We start from the raw sequence: 22,137 nt of genomic DNA on the forward strand, positions 1-22,137 counted from the left end.
ACACACACACACAAACATGCTACTGATCATTTTTTAAGGGTCCTGGAACATAAGGAGCTCTGAAAACCTGATTCCCGGATTACTTTGTAGCTCTTTTCCCCTCTGGAAGCAGCTGCGTCCCTTGGTTATCTAGACCCAATAGAGGTGGTCTGAACAATGCACATTTGCACCCAAGGGTCATCTGTTTCTCTTGCTCTGTTAACTTCCTGGTTCCACGGCTGCCATTGTCAGATCATTGAAGTGCTCCTTGAGCAACCACAAATGCTTCTGGGATTCCTGTTAGCCCTAGAATAACACGTTTCCTTCTTGGTTTCTAAACTTTCCATTTGGCAACAGGACATCAGAATTCTGTTTCTCCTTGTGTTGTGGCTCTCTCCCTTCTTCCAGTTTCTTCCCATCATTTTTTTCCCCTCATCTAGAATATTTTTTCAACTTTGCTGAGATGAAGTCCAGCCAGACAGTCAAAAAAAAAAAAAAAATGACAGAAATGTCATAACAGAAAAAAACAGGCTTTCTCTTCCCTAAAAATGAGTTGATATAAGGAATGACAACTCGAGATAAAAATATTCACTACTTTTTTTGGCCTCTTTTCATATTATTCTGCATCTGCTAGGCGGCTTGAAAGCATATCATATGAAAAGCTCTATTATCTTCCCCAGAAATGACCTTTGGGACCCACCCAATGGCAGTCAATGGTAATATCATGCTAACTCACCTCATAGGAGGAAGGAATGAAATACTAACACAACACTAACACAGTACACGCCTTATTTAAATACTGTAGTTCTGGTTCATCTACCAGAGCTGCTTTACTGGGATACATGTATTATGATCACACTCGAGTTTATTAATAAAGTTCCTATTTCTGTGTAGGTTTGACAAACGTATCTATTCAGGATCTGCACATTCTTCCATTTTTCATAGCTGGCCAGCTTGACATACAAGAAGGAAAGTGACAGGTCCTTCAGTATTTCTTTCAAATCCGAAACCAATTCAAAGGACAGAAGGCACATATCCCACCAAAGGACAGAAGGCTTAAAAAGATTAGATAAACAATTGAAGAGAGTCCTTTGTGTTAGAGCAACACTCTGGAGTCAGGCTAGGGTATCTCCTTTCCTTGGCCTTCCTGGGACATCTTAGCACATGTTTAGCCTGAATACATATGCCTACTTTTTTAAATTTCTATCTATTGGCCTGACATTTGTCTTTTTCAAGCTTTCACAGATAGTCTGAGGCACCTTTTGAGGGATATGCTATCTCGAAGAGTCAAAAACAGAGCTTACATTCGCCGAGGTTCATTCACCAGGATTGAAGGAGGCAGAATTCGGAGGACAGAAGCTTCTGTGTGTTTCATTCCTAATTTCTCCCACTAGGGGGCAGAACCACACAACAAATCTTTTCAGAAGCGTGGCCTAGAAAACGCGGTCCTGCTACAGTGAGGGACTGGAGAGAGTCTCCGAGGGCCGAGAGAATAGACATTTGGGGCAGGTCACTGTAGGGAAAAAACGTGTGACACCTGGGTTTCCCTCAGATCCCCTCGTGCTTGCACTGGATCCCTCCTCTCCACCAGACTAGAAGCGCTTTTACTAAGGGAGTAGGGTGGGTAGTAAGCAAAGGCTATTGCTCAAAATGAACAAAAACCAAAAATAGGAATGAGAAGTCCTGAGACAACGTGCACTTTGCTCCAAATGCAAGAACATTGGAAAAGGGATTTCTGTCCCAGTTTGCAAATTCAAGTTAAGTGTTTTAAGTCGCCTAAGATACTCACCCGCCACATTATGGATATTTATTGGTGAATCTGCTGTAACCTGTTTAGTGTTGTCAGCCGATGTCAGGACATACATAGTCTTTGTAAGGATGCTGGACAATAGATGTGGTAAGTGGGAAAACAGTCTAGTATGACTGTTTCCTATAGAGAAGAATTTCTGTGTCCCAAGCAGAGAGATAATATTGCGGCCTAGACCAGTTTTTAAAGGGCAAGTCATTGTGGCCAAAGATAACTGTTCTCGAGGAGGAGGAGGAGGAGGGGGAGGAGGAGGAGGAGGAGGGGAGGGGGAGGAGGGGGAGGAAAGGAGAGGAGAAGGCCCTATTGGACACTGAGGATGTGTCTACATAGCAAGAATCTGCCAAACATGATCAGCTGCTAACGTTTTAAGGGGGAAATTCACTCCCCAGCTAGAGACAGCCTTCATCTGGCAGGCTTCACTCATCTGTTATCTTCCCATCCCTGGAAACATCTGGGTTTACAAGCCCGGGTTTATAGACTTGCCCTTCCCACAGCAGGGGAAAGATACGTCACTCACAGTCTAAACACCAAGCCCCGTACAGCAACTAACGCGTGTACTTGTTTTAAGGTCTGTGGAATGAATGAATGAGGATGATAACAACAGTAACAATGGTGGCATTTAATGGAGTCTCTTCACTAGAACCGAGATTCAGGGAAGGTGAGTGAGGTGTGCAGGGAGCAAGCACCTGGAGGGGCTAGGGCTGGACCGGGAGTACCTAGCAGGAATGAAAAGCGTGGGCTCTTAGATCACAAAGACCCGAGTTCGAATCCTTGCTGAAGTCACACAGCAAAGGAGACAGCTCACCTCTCAGAGCTCCAGGGTTTCTTATCTAGGGCTGTTGAGAGGATCAAATGAGACAGGCAGATAAAGAGCAAAGTCCAACACCTACTGCACAATACTAGGAAGCTCTAGAAATAACAGCAATAGCATGGGCAGAAATAGGATGTTACTTTATTACTATTACATTTCTTACTGATTTCAGAGGAAAGTTTATGCCCAGTTTATCAAAACAGATCAGTAGGGACCATGTGCAAAACACTGTGGCAAACAGTTAGTGGAATGTAAAGGAATACATAACATAGCTGTTATTCTAGAGCAGGGATCACATCACAGACTTTCAATAAAGAGCCAGATAGTGAAGATTTTAGGCTTTGGGGACCCTAGATCTCTGGCTCACTGCCCAAGATAAGACGTAAATAAGTGGGTGTGGCTATGTCCTAATAAAACTTTAGGAAAACAGGCAATGGGCCAGCTTTGCCAGTTTCTGATCTAGTTCATCAGCCAGGGCATGGACTTATAAAAATACTTTATACATGACTTATAAAAAATATAGTCAACTTTGGAAGGGAGGCCATGAATGATTCAGATGATGGCAGTTTCAGAAGGGGCGAGATCGTAACTGGCTGCGTTCAGGTGAGCACAGAGGACGAATGAGCATCAGTTGCTAGTCAGGGGGTGGGGTCTACCAGAGTCATGGAGTTGGGGCATATCTGCAGCGGGGATTGGGGTGGCTGGTGAGTAAGCTGCTTGGTGACCACAGGGAAGAAATTCACCGAGAGAGGTAGAAAGGGAGGCCGCATGAGAATATGAAAGGCAAAGACTGTGAGATTGAGTTTTGACAAAAAGGACGAATTTGTTCTGCCCCTGGTCTGGCCATGGAAAAGTTCTGCAATCCACCCAGGAAATAATAAATGAGTGGTACCCTCTGTGAGGTGGGTTGCTAAATTCTTATCTGGCCTTAAAGACAGAAGTTGAATTTAGCAGTTGTTACTTGAGAGCAAAGTGTCGTCAAACTGGTATTTGATTTTTATTTCTGGTAATACAATGTGGCTCATGAAAAATGGAGCTTTGCTCACCACCTGTCATCTGCCCTCACTTTTGCCAGCAGGCCCAGGTCCAGGCTGGGGCATCTAGGTGTCTCCAGGTAGGATGACTGGGAAAGAGTGTTTGTTAGAATAAATTATCCTGGGGGTGGAGAGGAGTCAGGCTCTATCATTCTCCAGAAAAGGGAGCTGAGAGGCTCTATCCTGCAGGGAGGGAGGAGGTCTGGCAATGGCGTCTCAGAGCTGCTTCCCAGTGTCCACTTTCTCCCTACCTGGTTTGCCAGCCAAGTCAATCCATCACGGCCCTATCTCATCGAGAAGAATCAAGGCATCTATTTTTTCAAGATGATGCAAAGGTAAATATATGTCCAGTCCTAGAGATTTAGGTTGCTTGAGAAGGCTGTTCCAATAATACCCCAGATGAAGTACAGCCATCTGGAGAGGTTTTGGCATCTATGAAAACCTACTGCTGAATTTGTTCCTTGAAGACATTCATTTTGAGATGTTATTTCCAATTTGGCATATAACAGAGCTGTACACGTCAATGAGGATTTAGAATCCCTGCTACCTACAGAGGGCATCTTATTTAAAGCATGCCCTGACAAAGCAATATCAAGGGAATACAGTTAGAAATCTCTTACAGAGGAATAATTCCTCTAGAAGCAGTTTCAGCCAGAGCAGCTACCAGAGCAGCAATTAGCTCCCTGAAACACATCTAAACTTTCTGCGTGCCACTTTGCTGGGGCTGCCTTCCTTCAGAGCCCAGTCAAAGGGACGGAACTCAGTGAGTTCATTGCTCTTGCCACACAATAGCAATCCAGTCCCAATGCTTTTCCCAAGGCGCATGGCACCACTTAATAGCCCTCTCCACTCCAAAATAGCTCAGGCAAACAGTACAGCCCATAATCTCTAACCTGACACTATTTCAAGATGGACCAATGGTGGTAACATAGATTGTTTTTATTTATTTGGCTACTTGTATAGAATAAACCAAGAGGTTCAGAAAAAGGGGGCTGGGGAAAAGGGGAAAAGGTGTTTTAAGGCCAAAACCAAAAGTAGTTTGGAGGCTACTAAGTTATAGAAATTGTATTAACTCAGTTTAAAAAAAAAAAAACGGATTGGGTTATTTTTCTTCTAAATTTCCTTTCTTACCTAGGAGTACCAAAGAACTTTCTGTTTAGGGGGCTTTTCACCTTTTCTTAGGGGACTGGAATGAGGAGGAAGCTGCACTCAGTATTTGCTCTGATTAGACAGGGCTGTTAGATTAATTTTTTGTAAGTGAAACTATAATGGCGAGTTAATTTTATAGCTTGAAAGCTAGCATAATAGACCACTGAGGAACATAAACCTTGGAGGTAGAGTGCCTGGGTCCAAAGCCTGGCTCTGCCACTTACCTACTATATGACTCTTGGCAAGTTACAGAACCTCTCTAGGCCTTGGTTTCCCCATCTGGAAAATGGGGCTAAAAATGATCCTTATTTCATAGTGGTGTTTGGAAGACTACCTGGGATAATTACAAATTGTACCTGTACATGTACAAACACACACATACATACACACATGTAAAGATGTAAGATGTGAACAGATCCAACACTACCCTAGTTATGGAAGCACCTTCTCTTTTAGAGCACATACTTCTCTCTCTTTCTCCATCTCCAAAGACATCTGGCCCCCAAAAGGGAAGCCACACTTTTCTTTTATTGTTATCATTTTAAATTAAACCACTAACTACAGGGAAGGTTTTACATAGAAGGCTTTGGGTTTTAGAGCATCTGTGTCCAACTGCCTCAGGTCACCTCTGGTGGTTCTCAAAGACCCTTCCTTCTAGACCCTGGGCAATGGGACCAGGAGAGCCCTTAGGGTGGTGGGGGGAAGAATGGGGAGTTTATGGTCATAGCGGCTGACTCAAGTCAAGTTATTAGATGTCATACACCTTGTGGGAATGTGAAGTGAGCCTATCCTTACCTCTGACTAACTGCCAAGTAGCCACTGACTTTGAGACAATTTATCTCCCCTCCTCCAGCCTACTTAATCTCACTCTGATCCAGCAAAGTCCAAGACAGTCCTGTAGGGGGCACCAGAGACCTTTCCTTTCAGAGCCCAGAAGGCCATTTCAAAATGCAGCAGTAGAGTCCTGGGGAAGAAGCTGGAGCTGGAGCCAGGCCCAGAGCCTCTTTTGTGTAGTTGTTGCCTACTGAGGCCTTAAATAATGTAATCTGGATAGGGTGGTGGGGAGTCTCACTTCGATGGTGTACATCTGTACATCAGTCCTCTCATTAAAGATCGCCTCAGTAAACATTTGTTAAGCTTCCACAGTTTACAAGGGTGTCCCAGACATACAAAAAGTAAAAATTCATGGTACGTTCTATCACAAGACACAGTCTAAAAAAAAAATTGTTAATGTTTATTTACTTCTGAAGGAGAGAGAGCGAGACAGAGCACGAGCAGAGGAGGGGTAGAGAGAGACAGAGACACAGAATCGAAAGCAGGCTCCAGGCTCTGAGCTGTCAGCACAGAGTCCGATGCGGGGCTAAAAGTCACGAATGGTGAGATCACGACCTGACTGAGCTGAATTCGGATGCTCAACCGACTGAGCCACCGAGGCACCTCTCTCACAAGACACATTCTAGAGCAGTGTGGTCAGGTGGAATTCTTGTGATGATGGCAATGTTCTGTATTTGTGCTGTCCAACACCACAGCCACTAACCACACGGTGCTAGCGAATGCTTGAAATGTAGCTAGTATGAATGAGAAACAGAGCTTTGAGATTTTATTTAATTTTGATTAGTCTACATTTAAGTAGCCCAATGTTGTTAGTGGTTACCTTACTGGACATTTCAGTCCAGACTAGAAAGCCTGGCTACTTCAAATATGGTCCCCAGACTAGAAGCACCAGCCTCACCTGGAAACATGTAGAAAGGCAGAATATCTGGTCCCACCCAAACTTCCCAAATCAGAAACTGCATTCTAAGACCTCCCAGTGTTTCACATGCACATAAAGACTAGGAAGCACTCTTGTAGGGAGAAATTAACTCAACGTTCACAATTAGAAGATGTATATACATGGTTCTCAACCTTATTGCATTTTTGATGCAATGGAGAACATTAAAAAATGCTGAACCTGGGTCATAGCCCCCAAACCAGAGACTCTGATCTAATTGATTGGAGGTTTGGTCTGAACATCATGAGTTTTGAAAACCTTCTGGGGGATTCTTGTGGACAGCCAAATGTATAAGCATCCCAGAATAGCCTAGGACAGTGGTTCTCAAAATTGGGTGAATATCAGGGTGGCCAGGAAGGTGTGCAAAACAAAGACTGTCAGATTAAACTCTGGGAGTTTTTGATTCATTGGGTCTGTGCTGGGTTCTGAGAATCTGCATATCTAACAAATTTTCAGGTGGTGCTGATGCTGCTGGTATGGGAACCACACCTTGAGAACCACTGGACTAGTAATTTTAAAAGCATGGGCTCAGAAATCAGATTGAACTGGGCTGAGTCCTGGATCCACACTTACTACCTGAGAAAGTTACGTAACTCGCAAACCTAGTTCTCTAAATTGTAAAATCAGACTATAGTATTTACTCATTGGGCTACTGTGAACATTAATTCAGATAACATATATGAGATGCTGAGCCCAGTGTCTGCCTTTAATAAGCAAGTAATTGTTCATTATTATCATCCTTGAAAGAAAACACACTCATTCATTCATTCATTCATTCATTCATTCAACAAGCACAAATTATGTGCCAGGCACTGTTCCAGGCACCAGGACACAGCAAAAAAACAGGACGGTAATGTTCCTGCACAAAGGTGTCATGGAACTTGTATTCTAGCTGATAATATAACACAGATGATAATACTGCTTTTATAGCACTAATTGTAAGAGCAAAAGAGAAAAACGTCAGGGAATTCATTCCAACTGGAAAAACGGGAAGGCTTTACATGGGTGGTGAAGTTAGGGCTGTGCCTTAACAGGGAGAGGGATGCCAGCCAGTGAGATGGGGCAGAAACTCACTCTGCCCTCAGCAGAGGGAACACACAGCAGGGTAGATGCAATTAGCAGCCTGGTGGACCCCTGGCGGGAAATGTAAAGGGCAGGGGAGGCTGGGAGTCAAGTCTGTGTGCCTGGGGCTGCCCATAAGGGGCTGCCTCTACTTTCTGGCCAAATCATATTCGGGGTTTTATCGTTTTGTTTTGTTTTGTTTTGTTTTGTTTTGTTTTGTTTTGTTTTAAGTTTCAATACACTGAAAATTCCTGATGTCAGGAAACAGAAACCAGGCAAAGGCTTTCACCATTGAGTATTTTTACCAAATGCAGAGGCCAGTCAACAGAAGGCTAGATATTAACCGCACCTCACTTTACCCATTGTGGGATTCTTCAAGCAAGGGAGTGGCCCTGGGGCCAGACACCCTATGATGTAGAGGGCAATGGAAAGCCTCCTAAGACTGCAGCTGTGCCCTGAGAGAATAACGAGAGGAAAGGTGACTCCACACGCTGCTTTCCCTGGGAACACATCATAACTTGTCGCCTCATCTGGCATTCTAAAATTCTGGTTTCTCTCCATTCTTTAAAGTAAGCTCCAGAAAAAGCAAGAAAGCATGAATTCTAAGGAAAGGAAGCTTTTAAGCAGGGGGTATGTAGACCTAACATGTTCCCCTCAATTGCTGCAGCCACGTGGGAAGCCCCCCCGCCACCAGAGCAAATGTTTAAGAATAATGAATAGTAGGCATATCGGCTTAGTAATTCACCAGGTCCCAAGAAAAGAAGAAGAAGAAGAAGAAGAAGAAGAAGAAGAAGAAGAAGAAGAAGAAGAAGAAGAAGAAGAAGAAGAAAAACACTACGTGGAAGTGAGGAGAGGGGGGAAGTTCTCAGGCTCCAAGCAAGATTTCCCCAAAGGTCTCCTCCCATAACAGGGTAGAAACATATGACAAGGCAAGGGCATGGAGGGCCCAGAATGCCTACTAGGTCTTTTGGACTCCAAAAACTGTGCAGCCCTGGCTCCATGATTTGGGGCAAGATACTTAACTTCTCTGAACCTCAGTTTCCTCTTCAGCAAAATAGGAGTATTAATAATAATACCGCTTTTGATGGGCAGAATAATGCCCACCCCTCCCCCAAAAAAACATTCATGGTAATCCTCAGAATCTGGGCAAATGGTAATTTACATGGCAAAAGGTAATCACAGTAGCAGACAAATTAAGGTTACTAACCCGCTGACCTTAATATGGGGTAAGTATCTTGGATTATCCATGTAGGACCCCAGTATAATCACAAGGGTCCTTAGAAGTAGGAGCAGGAGACAGGAGAGAGACAGTCTGAGGAAGGTGATGACAGATGGCAAGATCAGTGAGACGTGGTAAGAGGACTCAACCCAGGGCTGCTGGCTTTGAAGATGGAGGAAGGGGCCCCAAGCCAACGAGTGTGGGTGGTCTGCGAAAGATGGAAAAGGCAAGGTAAGAGAACATTCCTCTGAGCTTCCAGAAGGGAGCACAGCCCTGAAGACTCTTGTCCCTTAGTCCAGAGAGACCCAAGCTGACTTCTAATCTACATACCTGTAAGAAATAAACTTGTGTTGGGGCACCTGGGTGGCTCAGTTGGTTAAGCATCCGACTTTTGGCTCAGGTCATGATCTCACAATTCACGAGTTCGAGCCCCGCATTGGGCTCTGTGCTGACAGAGCTTGGAGCCTGCTTCGGATTCTCCCTCTCTCTTTGCCCCTCACCCACTCATGCTCGTTCGCTCTCTCTCTCTCTGTGTCTCTCTCTCAAAAATAAATAATAAAGCATTAAAAAAAAAGAAAGAAACTTGTGTTAAGCCACCGACATTTGTGGCGCTCACTTGTTACTGCAGCAACAGGAAACAAACACATCCATCTTGCAGGGCTGTGGGGCTGTGGGGCTGATTGATGCCTGGTGCAGGGAAGGGTGCTTTCTTCTCTAGGACGGCATTATCATTGGTGGGCACCTGCTATCCTCTGCACAGGGTAGGCTGGTCTCCTCTCCCCTTCGAAGCAGGCCACTGCTCCCCAGTTTCACCCACCACGGCAAGCCGGGCTGAGCTGGTGCCTTGCAGAAGCCTCCTCGCGTTCCTCCACCCACATAAGCTCTTTCTCCTGTGAACTCCCACAGCCCTTACAGCCTGTACCTGACAATTTGGGACTTAATTATACAGCGGGCAGTGTTACCTGCTGTTGCTGCATGCGTGTTTATTTTGGTTCTAAAACTAGATTGAAACCTCAGTCTCAAACAGGAACTATGTTTTGTCCTTTTGTTGTTGTTTTTAAGGATCTGACCTTTTTTTTTTTTTTTTTTTTAAATCCTGTTTTTATCACCTTTTGACACAAAAAAGGTACTGCCCGGGCATATATTTATAAGCAGATATCTTAAATCATTTTAATTGCCTTGTGGCTGGGCACTAACTCATTTTTCTATTTTTTATCAGAGTTCTCTATTTTCTAGCAGTGTTTTCCAGAGGTGCTGAAGTCTAACATGGGTTAGAGGAACAGGTACGTTTATAGTTGACAGTTTTTCCACCCTGGGTTCAAGGCCTGGGGCTCCTTACCATCCCCCGATTTCATTAATCAGAGAAGAGGGGCAATGTTGGAGATCATAGTAAAACAGTAAAACAGGGTGGCCAGACATGGTCCCCTCATCTCAGTGCTGAATACACAGTAATCACTCAATAAAAGCTAGCGAGATGAGTGGCCAGTGAGTGCATCATTATTTTTTCTCTCCTGTCTCCTTTTAACCACACAAAATGACCCTCAATGAAACCACATAAATAAATACACAAAGGAGGCACAGTCTGTTGACCTACCTTGGGGATACAGTTCCCCCCAAAATGAGACAGACAGAAGAGCTGTCCTCAGCATGTTATTCTAGTCTCAAAATAAAATACATCTCTCATTTCAAGGTACATTTATTTTAGTGAGGTAGGATAAGGATTTGGTGAGAGAAACAAAAATGAATAAGCTGGTGTGTGTGGGAACAGGAATTAAAATAAGCAGAGACTTGCCGCCTGCCAACGTGGATGTCCTCACATCCCGCTGCCTTATTTTTGGTTCCATTCTGGTTTGTTTTCTTTCTTGGTGCTTTAAAATATGATAGGTAGGTTAGAAAGAGAAGCCTGGGATCATCGTGGACCCCGTCCTAGGTACATGGCATTTTACTTACACTGCCTCACAAAATCCCCTCTGCAACCCTGTGAGGTGAGTACTGCCCATTCATTGGACAGGTGGAAAACTGAGTTTAAGACAGGTAAAACAACCTTGCTTAAGGTGACCCATTGGCCAAGCCAAGATGTGAATTGAGGTGGTAGCCCAGAGCTTGGCTCTGACCCACTCTGCTCTATTGACAGCATGCGCGGAAGCCTCTAGTCTCTCCCTCTCTCTCAGGTGGAACAGATCTGATCCCCAAGGTGCTAAGGTACCTTGGGACTCGGGAGACACCAGACAAGCTCTATGTGTTCCCCAGGTCCTAGTGACAACTCTAGAAACTGAAGGTGGGCAAGGACGAGTGGGATGGGGATGAGGAGTCATGAGGACGTGTGTTCTTAAATAAGAGCTCTTCCCCTCCCTGCCTGCCCGAAGTGAATCTTTCTCAGTAAGGAGAGATGGAGAAGTGCCAACAGAAATTAGCCAAATCAGCTCAGTCACCCCAACCCAGTACTCAAAACCCCCAATCTTTCAAGGCTAAGGACAGAGGCAGAAGAACAGCATGAATACAGACATAAAATCAGATCAAATCTGGGCAAATCACCCCTTCCCCCTCTTCCAAGGCTACGCAACCTGGGACAAGAGCTATCGTCGCTGAATCTGTTTCCTTATCTGCAAAATGGGGAAAGTAACTCCCAGCTCATAGGACTTTTCTGAGAATTAAGTGAGTTCATATATGTAAGGGGCTGATCAGAGTTCCCAGCACATGGTAGAACTGGAATTAGCTGTTATTATCAATACACCATCAAATGCACTAATATAATACATACAGAAAGTAAACCAATACAATACTATATAATATGCAACCATACATTATGATAAGAAGTCAAATGTGGTGTGCATTTTGCTCTGGCAAAGGTAAGGATGGGGGTCACAGCCCTTGTTCTGTTTTGCACCCACATGACTCCAGCTATAACGCAGCCCCCTGTGTCATAGAGCTCAGCAGGTGTGTGCAGGAGAAATAGAACAGACTGCAGTTTTCCTCAGCTTATGCCAAACCTCAACCAGTAAAGGCAGCACCCTTTCGTTTTCCAGGAGGAGCGTAGCACTTCCTGAAATGCCCCCCGTTTAATGGGATTATTCCTTCTACTGTATAAGCCATATCTCATGGGAATGTTCATTTTATATTTGGCAGCTCATCAGCACAATAATTGTTTCACGATGTAATAACCCATGTATTAAATCAGACACGGAAACCTCCTTGAAATATTATTCTACTGAATTCTCTTCCATAACAGGAAGACCAGTGGTGGAGCTCACCCAAGGGGCTGAGAACCACAAGCATTTCATTAAGGATGCCTTCTCCTACAAGGGGGGAAAGGTTATTTGTTGTTGGTATTTTTATTATGATTTTATAGCCCAAAAGTTTGTTGGTCTGTTTTCAGTTGCAACACACTTACGCTTCCTAACGCACTGTATAATTTGCCTATTTACTAGGCTCATTTTTTTCCTGTTCTTCCCTCACTGCAACATTATGGGGTAGGATGCTATTTTATTCACTGTTGTTTCCAAATCATCTGGAAAAGTGCCTGGCACATAGTAGGTATTAATAAATACTGTTCGATTGAAGCACATTTTAAAGGTTTAATTTTTGAAGAGAAACCACAGCAGATGCAAAAGTATATCTCATTTCTCTTCTTTTTTCTTTTTCTTCCCCTTTTCCTGTTCACTCTGGTGGATTTTTCACTAGATGAGAACACCAAGCCAAAAATCAGGATTAAACCATTCCCAAGAAGGCATGAATTTTTAAAACATCCAAGTTCTCCTGACACAAAGATGTTTTTAGTCTCACAAGGAGACTTGGCTCTATACCCTTACCCTGGGGTGAGATCTGCTCGCTGCACAGGAGGGTGTCTCCACCAGTCATGAAGGACTATCCTCAATCACCTAGGACCACAAGGGACCAAGAGAGAATGGAGCTTGACATAAAATTCCAACTCATGAAGTGTGGGGACTAGATGATAATTTAAGTCCAAACCTCCCATTTTTCAGAAGGGAAAACTGAGGGTCCAGAAGCAAAGTGGTTGTTCCAGTGTACAGTGTAATTAAGAGAAGAGAAGAGAAGAGAAGAGAAGAGAAGAGAAGAGAAGAGAAGGCAGGAAGAGAAGGCAGATTCCTTTCCCTCCTCCCTCCCTCCCTCTCTCCCTCCTTCTCTCTCCCTTCCTCTCTTCTTTCCTCTTCCCCTTCCTTCTTTCTCTGTCTGTCTGGAGTTTTTCAGGGTCTGTGCACGCTCATGGGTACATGGGTACATGCGTGTACGTGTGTGCACACATGCGTGTGTATACTCTTTGCAAAAGGATGGACTAGGATGAACCATGGTTAGCAACCCATATGTAATTTTGACTCAGGAATGTTGATGGTTTGATTTCACCAATATCCCAGTCCTTCCCAACAACCTAGATGCCAAATTTCCCATGAAGAATCCTAGAGACATTCTGAGCTCAAAGTACCTGAGAAATCATCTAACCTAACCTTTATTTTACAGATTATAAACAACAGGCTGAGTGAAAGAAAAGTGAGCTCCCCAGGTCACAAAGCCAGTTAACAGTCAAGCTGAGGTAGCTGGGACCCTCAGTACCAGAGCATATTCAGGTTACTTCTCAGATTTGTGAGTGGCTCTGATGGTTTCATCATGCTGGCTAGAAAACCCAATCTAAGCAAGCAGGTCTCAAATCAAGGATGATGACTTTTCCATTGAGTGAATGAATACAATTCTAATGTGAAAATCCGTCCAAAATAGAATCCTTATGGGATATACACACATAGATACACACAGATATGTGTGTATGTGATTATTGCATACATCATATACAAAGGGTGCTTCTTTTTTTAAATACTTGATATGAGGCATGTAATAAATTCACAGTGCTAGCAAGGACATCAAAAACATACTGCTAGTGGAAGCATATCTTGACACAACATTTCTGAAAAGTGAACCATCAATTTCTGTACAAACTAAAATATATGCATGCTTTGATTCAGCAATTACTCTTCCAGGAACCTAGAACCATCTAGAGAAATAAAATTGCACAGATGTGTGGATGAGGGTGTGTATTAAAACATTGTTTACAGTGCAAAAAGAAAATAATCAGGTGGTCCATCATTAGGGCTGTGTCCAAATGAACTGCAATACAACAATTTGTAGAATTCTGTGTAACTCTAATAAAATGAATTATTACAGAGCTGAAGGGATGTCCATCATTTATTTGTTAGTGAGAAAACCAAATTCCAGTGCAATGTCATGGACACACGTATTTGTACAAAGACCACCTCCTCTACAACATATATATGTACACATCCATGTTTGTAGCAATGCGGCATGAAGGAAAGATATGGAAGTCTATGAACACTGAGCATCCCAGGGAGAAGGCAGTGAGAACGGGGAAGACATGATTGATATTTCCTTTATACATCTTTAAATGTTTATACTGAATGTAATATACATAAAACCTTGGTTTGCGAGCATAATTCATTCCAGAAACACACTTGTAATCCAAAGCATTTGTATATCAAAGCAAATTTCAAGAACCGTTGGTTCAGTTGTGACATTCAGTGTCATTCAGTGTGACATTCAGCCTCACATACGACTCATATTGCAAGGCATAGCTCGTTTATCAAGTTAAAATTTCTTAGAAATGTTTGCTTGTCTTGTGGAACACTCGCAGAACAGGTTACTTGCAATCCAAGGTTTTATTTCTATTACTTTGAAAAAAAATTGAGGTAACACCAAAAATTTCTAAAAATACAGATTGGACGCACAAATAGTCCTGTGAACCCTGTTTCAGCCTCCCTTTCCCCCGGTAGACCTACGGCAGCAGGAACATTCTGAGAGAATTATTCAGTGCAACAAAGAGAAGCTCAAAGCTGTCTCTCTATGCCTCTGGCTGCCATGACCATCCTCGAGCTAACTACTTCTCCTGCCAAACTGTCTTGCTCGTAATGCAGGAAGTCACCTGCCAGGGACAGACAGGAAGTGACATGTTGAGCAGATACGGGAAGTAAGATGTGAACACAGCACCAGCAAAAGCCCCTCCTTTAGCACGGGAGGGGAGCTCCACCTCCTTCAAGGAGACAGTGGTTCGAGATGCCTTCCTGTACGCTGTCCCACAGAGGAACTCTTAGCTTTAGATAAACCAAGCAGGAACCACTCGTCATAAAACCGAGAAGCAGACAGAAGCTAACTTCAGCAGGCAGGCCTTCTGGGGCACCTGAATCAGTTACTTGGAAAGTTGGCCTCGTACCAGGCTCTTCTGTGTCCAGTTCTAACGGCAGGCTGAATGAAAATGACAGAAGCACGAAGGCAGAGGTCCTGGCTGTGACAGTGTGACGCCTAGGCTTCCACAATGAGAAAACTGCCTTACCTGAAGCACTCACTGCGCGAATCCTCCTGGGCTAGTGCTCTGAAAAGAACTGTCCTCACTAACCCCCCAAACTCCAAGAGTTGTGCACATTCACACAAAACTTTCTTTCCGTGGGGACAGACCAGGCTTCTGATCCACCACAGTTCGGGAACCAGTAAGAAGAAAGGAGGAGAGACTGACTTACCAAGCCAACTTCTGTTTAAGTACACAGACACAAACACTGGGGGAACCGTGAAGAAATCTACCACAGAGTTCACTTCCAGCCAGAACCACAGCTTATCGTTGGCTGCAATAAACTGGGGAAAGAGAAAAGGAGACAAAAAAATGAGAAGCATGATGCTGGCATTCCAACTATGTTCTTTTGCCAAAGGCTATGTTTTGGTTTTTCATGGGGGCCTGGAGGGAGATGTTATGTCCTTCTCATATCTATACCAATCACAGGCTGTTTCTGTCTTAGAATTTGGATATACAGCCTTTTCTGGAGAGTGACTGTAGACTGTGTTAACCTTGGAGAAGTACCCGGCAATCTATTTTCCTATGGTTTTCAATAGTGTCATCGGAAAGTTTGAGTGGTCTCATCTTCATTAGACTCCAACGTAAATATAACTGTAAATAAGGCATATACGTATGCATCCACTCACGCATGCACGTGTGCACACAAATGCACACACAATCTCTGTGATACACACTCTATGCAGCCACCCCCGCCCCCCGCCATCGCTGTAAACAGGCTCCAGTATAAATGCCCAAGTCCCAAATTCGGCCAATCTACCCCCTTGATTCAGTCCTCACACCTGTTCTCTTAGGGTTCAGTTAAGCGAACCCTGATAAACATAATTTTAAGAGAAGTTTTTTTGTTCCTATTTAAGGCAACAATGCATTCGTATTTAGAGAGATGAGAAACAGCAGGCCAGCAAAGGCAAAATAGTTATTTCAATCCCTGTTTCTCCTCCTTGGAACAAGATTTTAACATGCACTTCAGAAAATGCTGAGTTGAGGAAAGGTCTCTGTCAGAGACTGAAAATCACAGCGCAGGTCTGTTGTCTCCCCTGGAAACACTGGGCTTCATCTCTGCGAGAACAGATGCTGGTGAAGGATGGTCCCTGGGTCCAAGATGCCCCATTATGATACCGGGTGGCACTGATCAGACTTACCCTCAAGCCAAAGTAGAGAAGGAAGAACACGTTGAAAGCCATGTCGATCTGTAATGTGAAATCTTTGTAGAAATTCTGGCAGGATTCTATTGGGCTATTAGACAGGAAGAAGAAAAAGCAAGAGGTAAATGAAAAGCATCATCAAGTCTTCCACAATACTGTGTAGCAGTGGTGCTCGGGGTAGAGGACAAAATGAATATTCATTAACTAAAACATTTGGTCTTTCTACCCTCTGTGATAATCAAGCAAGCATTGCCAAGGGGTCTTTTCATTCAACCATTCAGTCTTTTGTTCTTTTGTTTTTGCAATTATATATACATATATATATATTACTTTTTACCATCATTCAACAGGTGAGCTAAGAACCTAAAAAGGATCATGCAGACACCTTGGAGGAAGGACAAGCAAGAGAGACCATCAAATTCCTTAATTTCATATTAACCCTTAAAGAACTGACTTCTTTCTTTAAGAGGACACGTACCAAAGCTAAAAATAGTCCCTCACACCCTCAAGCACACTGGAAGTGGAGCCCATTTTCAGTGAAACACAGTGGCTATGTTTTAGACCTCTTTAATGCCATCAGTTGATTAATAATAAAGGACCCAGGAGCATCTCAGGAAAGCTGTGGAAGAGAGGATCCTGGTTGATGTTCTGGCTAGACTAAGTATGGACTTTAAGTGCAGCACTCGGATCTGGAGAAAGAAGCATTGCCTAACCGGTAAAGTTCAAGACCCTTAAACCAAAATGTTGAAGCAGTACTCTAAGGGTTAATTTCTTTTCTTTTCTTTTTTTTCTTTTTTTTTTTTTTTTTGGCATGCAAGTTAATTGGCTTTGTGTGTGTCAAGCAGCCAATGCGAACCCCCAGCACACTCTACTTTGTTCAAGAGTACACAGTTTAAAACGGTACTACTATACAAACTGGTACATGGCTTCCATGTGCTTTCCCGCATCAAACTGATCAGAGGATCAGTGTGTGAAAAGTCCCAAGTTTGGGGCTGAGTGGGAAGCAGGAAAGCCTCATAAGTATCTCAAAGCTGTAAATGAAAATTCATAGTATACTCTTACCAGTAAGCAAATGGTAACACTCAGGCCAGGAATATAAAGAAAGTGAGGGGAGGGAAAGGGGAGGAAGGATGGGGAGAAGCAAAATACCTTCCCTGGATGGGAAGCAACATGGACCTCCGGGCCAGGAGAGGGCCCCCTTGAGAAGTGCAGGATGTTGGATTTCTGAGTACCACCATTTTGGAAATCACTGTAGGCAATACCAGTTAGTATAGTTGTACTTCTGCAAGGGCAATGCTTGGTTGTTCAACAGGCATTATGGGAATGCACAGTGGGTCAGTATATGGGACTCTCCAATCATATTACATGCACTGGATTTATCCATTCTTCATCTCTATTACAAGTCAAACATGCCCTTGGTCATCTCCCAAATCACAAATAGGCGGAAAAACCTCCAGACAAGCATTAAGAGTTATCTACACTTGCATTTACCAACTACGCAGACTGAACAAAGAGCAAACACTGAAAAACAGTTCTTTTACGAAGGAAATGACAACTCCTAGGTTTTCACTAAGGTGGGGAAGTGGGAGGGGAGACAGCATGGAGTTTGCTTAGTCCAATGCTGAAAGGAGGCAGAGCACAAAAAGCCAAACCATTGCTATTTGCCTCCTCCCTTACACAGGTATTAATTTAAATGAAAAAAAAAAATCCAGGCCTAGAGTTAGTAAGTGACATTTCTGCAATTCCCAAGCCATGACAGTGTTTTGTTTCATTTCAAAAACAAGACCCATAAGGTTCAAAGGTGTCAGAGTTCTTAGCTACTCTAGTTGTAGTGAAAAGAAGTACATGAACTAGGTTGACCAGAAATCCACTGTAGATTGCAAGGGATAAAGAGACAATGCATCTCTGTGCTACATAAGCCACTGGTATGATATGCTACTGAAGAATGAATGAGGTGTGTGTGTGTGTGTGTGTGTGTGTGTGTGTGTGTGTGTGTCTGTGTGTGTGTGTATAAGAGAGTGAGCAAGAGAATGAGGGTGGGCAGCTCTGTTCGTAAATACTGCACTTCAGCTTTTACTTGTACCAGTAGTGACTTAGCTGTGGAAATTCATATTCATCAAGATTAATAGTCATAGTCAAAGGGACAGAGAGAAACTCTTTGCTCCCAAGTCTATCATGGAAAATCCACTATCACTTCACCAAGGCCAAACAATAACCTTACAATTGCCTACACAATAGTTTTTGGTGGCTTATTTGGGGCTCCTGGGAATTTTCTAGCTCCTGTTAATGCCATGGCCTTTGTGGTTAATTTGGTAGTAACCTTAAAGTGTATCTAATAGGGAAAACATTTGCTAGGCTGTGGAAGAGAATGGGAGTGGGGGGAAAGATGTTAGCTCAATGCCATTGAGGATATTTTGGCTCAGTATAAATAGAAGCAGAACTATAAGGAATCAGACTAGACTGTAGCAACTTCTTTCCATTGATCCTTTCCTTCCTTGTCATTTCTGTTGTCCCCTCCTATATTGTCCATACCCAATGGCAACAATGAGAGGGCTTAATGCTAAAGGACACAATGTTGAAAAATATACCTCAACAGCATTCCTAATTTACAGAAGACAATGTTGAAACCATATTAAACCTTTTCTTTTGTACTTCTTTCAAACATTCAGACCTGATTTAATCGTTGCTTCACATTGTTCCTTGAGTCCTAGACTTTGAGCTGCAGTAAGAAAAGGAGCAAATTATGCAGCTTTTTCTCTGGCTGGAACTCACCAATGATATGAGCATATTCTGCTAAGATGAAAGAGAAGCAGAAAACTCTGGGATAAAAGAGGGCCAGCCTCTGGGACCCCTGTAGGACCAGAGTGATCAGAAAGTCTGTTTTCTATCACTTTTAGCTCTTTCCTGCTTACATGAGAGCCCAAGGAGAAATGTCCTGCCTAGTTTTCTCAAGTGGCAGTAGAACCCTTTATCAGGATCCCCTCTGAGTTAAATCCTCCGAGTGCCTGCAGTCCACAAACTCCAACAATCAGAGACCACAGAGTGGAGATTCTAAAGCCCCATCATTTCATTCCCCAAATGGAAACAACCCATGGAGAAGTTCATTGATCTTATAAAAAGAAAATACATAATTCAACAATAAAAGGGTTGGCCATATCAATGAGGATTTATTTTCCTCCCAACGAGATTTTTATCTAAATGATTAATGCTCATTGTAGGATAGAAAATGAAACACAAACTCTTCTTCCTTCCTATGTAAAATAAGAGAGTTCCTCGTCTAGACACACAGAAGTTTCAAGAGCTAGAAAACAAATCGCTCTGTTTTTAACACAAAATAAACTCTGAATTACACACTTAAATTTGGATTGGCATTCTGATGAGGCATGACCACATCAGAATATGTTTTATGTGGATATATGTTGCCAATAGAAAAAACAAAGTGGAGTTTTAAGAACTTAAATAAGTATACTGGTTCTGATCGTGGTAGTAGAAAATGGACTTTCCCTAAATTATTCCTGGTTAACTAATGACTTATCAATTAGATGATACAAGGTAGTTGGTAAGCTGATGGACTCTTCATTTTTAGACTCCCACAGTCCATGGATCAAAGGTGATACTAAAACCTTAGGCAAGCTTAGCATTTTGACCAGGACTCTGTGATTGGGACACCTTCAAAAGAATCTCAATAAAGACCTGCTTCTTTTATTTAAATGTTCAGTGTAGGACAGAGGTCTTATTTCCTCTTGACCATCAAATAAGGATATCTTCAGTATTTAGGTGTCTGTAGAGGAAACTGAGACTCACTTAATGTGGCAAATAGATCTCTTTCTTCATCTATTTAACATTAAAATATCCAATGAAGACCCTTGAGCCAGAAGATCCAATAGTCCTTCCTAAAAACTGACTTACGTACATGTCTTTCCAAAGACAAAGTTTTCTGAGCCTCAGTGGCTCAGTTGGTTAAGTGTCTTACTCTTGGTTTCAGCTCAGGTCATGATCTCACAGTTGTGAGATCGAGCCCCACATCAGGGTCTGTGCTGAATGTGGAGCCGCTTTGGGATTCTCTCTCTCTTTCTTTCTCTCTCTCTCCCTCTGCCCCTCTCCTCTCCTCTCTCTCCAAAACAAAACAAAACAAAACAAAACAAAACAAAGAAACAAAGAAAAACACTTGTCTTTCCAAAGCATAGGGCAAACAATAGCTAGCCAGGTTTTCTTTCCAGGAGCAGGGACTCAGGACAAAAAAAAATCTCACTTCCAATGCTTATTCCTCTGGAAATCTGCATCATCTCCAAGAGGGTAGTGATTGCCCTCTCTTCTCAGCCTCTCAACTCCCCTGGTGTTTTCTGAAGTCTGTTTTCCTAACCTTGTGAAGGTATTTCTCCAGGACAGTGGTTCTCAAACTTTAGCAGGCACCTAGAAGGCTTATTAAAGCATTGGCAGGCCCCTTCCAGAGTTTCTGATTTAGTAGGGCTAGGATGGGCCCCTGGGAATTTGCATTTCTAACGGTTTCCCAGACACTGCTGCTTTTCTGGCGACCACATGTTGAGAGCCACTGTTCCAGAAGAACTTTCTTGCAACTACACACTAATTACAGGTGTCGCTGCTCGAGAAGATTCCCATTCAGACCTGAACAGAGGTGATTAAACATCTGAGCCCACCCCCGGATAACCAGCTGCATACCACTTAACTAATTGCTGAGATCAAGAGGTTGAACAGATATTTTCAGTTTCAGATGGGAACAAAAATTAAGACAATACAGAGAAGTAATTACAATACCACCATGCGAGCTTTACCAACGACATTCTAATTAACAGAGTGCCTGAGGAGCACATTTTTGTTTAAGATTAAAAGGAAAAATGATAAGGTATATATGGGGAGAGGTTATGGAGACCATCATTTATAAGAGATAACAAAATGTTAAGCAGTTTAGGGACAACAACAACAGCAGCAAATATCTGAGGTGATTTAATAAATAATCACATGAGAGGGTAGGGACTAACTGAGGAACAAAATAGCACTTTGTGAAATAATTTCCAACACTTAAACTTTCCTTGCTTTTGTGGCTAGTCCCTTTTTAAATTGGATGGAGCCTTCTCAATTCCCACCAGGATTATGGACCACCGGAGTGCCCACAGCACCGAAGACATGAATCAATACAGTAAGCTTAATGATTCCAGGCTCTTCTCCTAGTCTCACCTCTGCAATGTTGCCAGATTAATTTAATTAAAAGATGTCATTCATCTACCATCATGGCTGCCTCCTGCCTCCCGCATCAGCTCTAACCGTGGCTGTGAAGGACCTCTAAAACCCAACCTCACTACATGTCCCATTTTTGACCACATGCTCCAGGCCAAGACCTTTGCTACCAGGAGCTGGTGCCTTCCTTATTTCATGAGTGTGACCCACACATTCCTAATTCTAAATCTATGCTTTTGTCATGGCCTCTTCAAATTGTTCCTCCCTCTTTGTGTTCAAACATTTTGCAGCCTTCAAAACCAACAGAAAGGTGCAGCTCAGTGACTTACTCATGCCCTGGCTGACGTCTCCCATGTGTCAATTCCTATAGCATTAGGAGTGAGGATTCTAAACCATCTCGTAATGTCGTTTCTCATCCAATCCAATATAATCATATCTGTCAATTGTATAAAGTTTGCACATACTATTGTATTTGGTTCTTACAACTTGGCAAAATAAAGTAGATATTTTGTTATAAACCCCATTTTGCAGGCTTCTGAGAAGTAGAGTCTCAGAAACCTACCCAAGATCATGTAGGTAAGTGGAAGAGTTGGGACAGAG

The 22,137-nt window shown here is 43.0% G+C and overlaps 1 protein-coding gene across 29 annotated transcripts in view; it reads right to left on the minus strand.

Annotated features, from left to right (window-relative positions):
• KCNMA1 (potassium calcium-activated channel subfamily M alpha 1) overlaps positions 1-22,137 on the minus strand; it is a 739,425-nt gene that overhangs the window by 290,258 nt on the left and 427,030 nt on the right. For 28 of the 29 annotated variants that reach the window (XM_058696774.1, XM_058696780.1, XM_058696775.1 and 25 more), the window contains 2 exons: positions 16,339-16,432; positions 15,369-15,480 (listed from right to left, as the gene is read on the minus strand). In XM_058696774.1, coding sequence (XP_058552757.1) covers positions 15,369-15,480; positions 16,339-16,432 — 206 coding nt within the window. Of the gene's footprint in view, positions 1-15,368; positions 15,481-16,338; positions 16,433-22,137 lie in introns of those variants that run through there. The other variant, XR_009252323.1, reaches the window with a different exon arrangement.

Source organism: Neofelis nebulosa, chromosome 13, assembly GCF_028018385.1.
Source record: "Neofelis nebulosa isolate mNeoNeb1 chromosome 13, mNeoNeb1.pri, whole genome shotgun sequence".
Taxonomy (NCBI): Eukaryota; Metazoa; Chordata; class Mammalia; order Carnivora; family Felidae; genus Neofelis; species Neofelis nebulosa.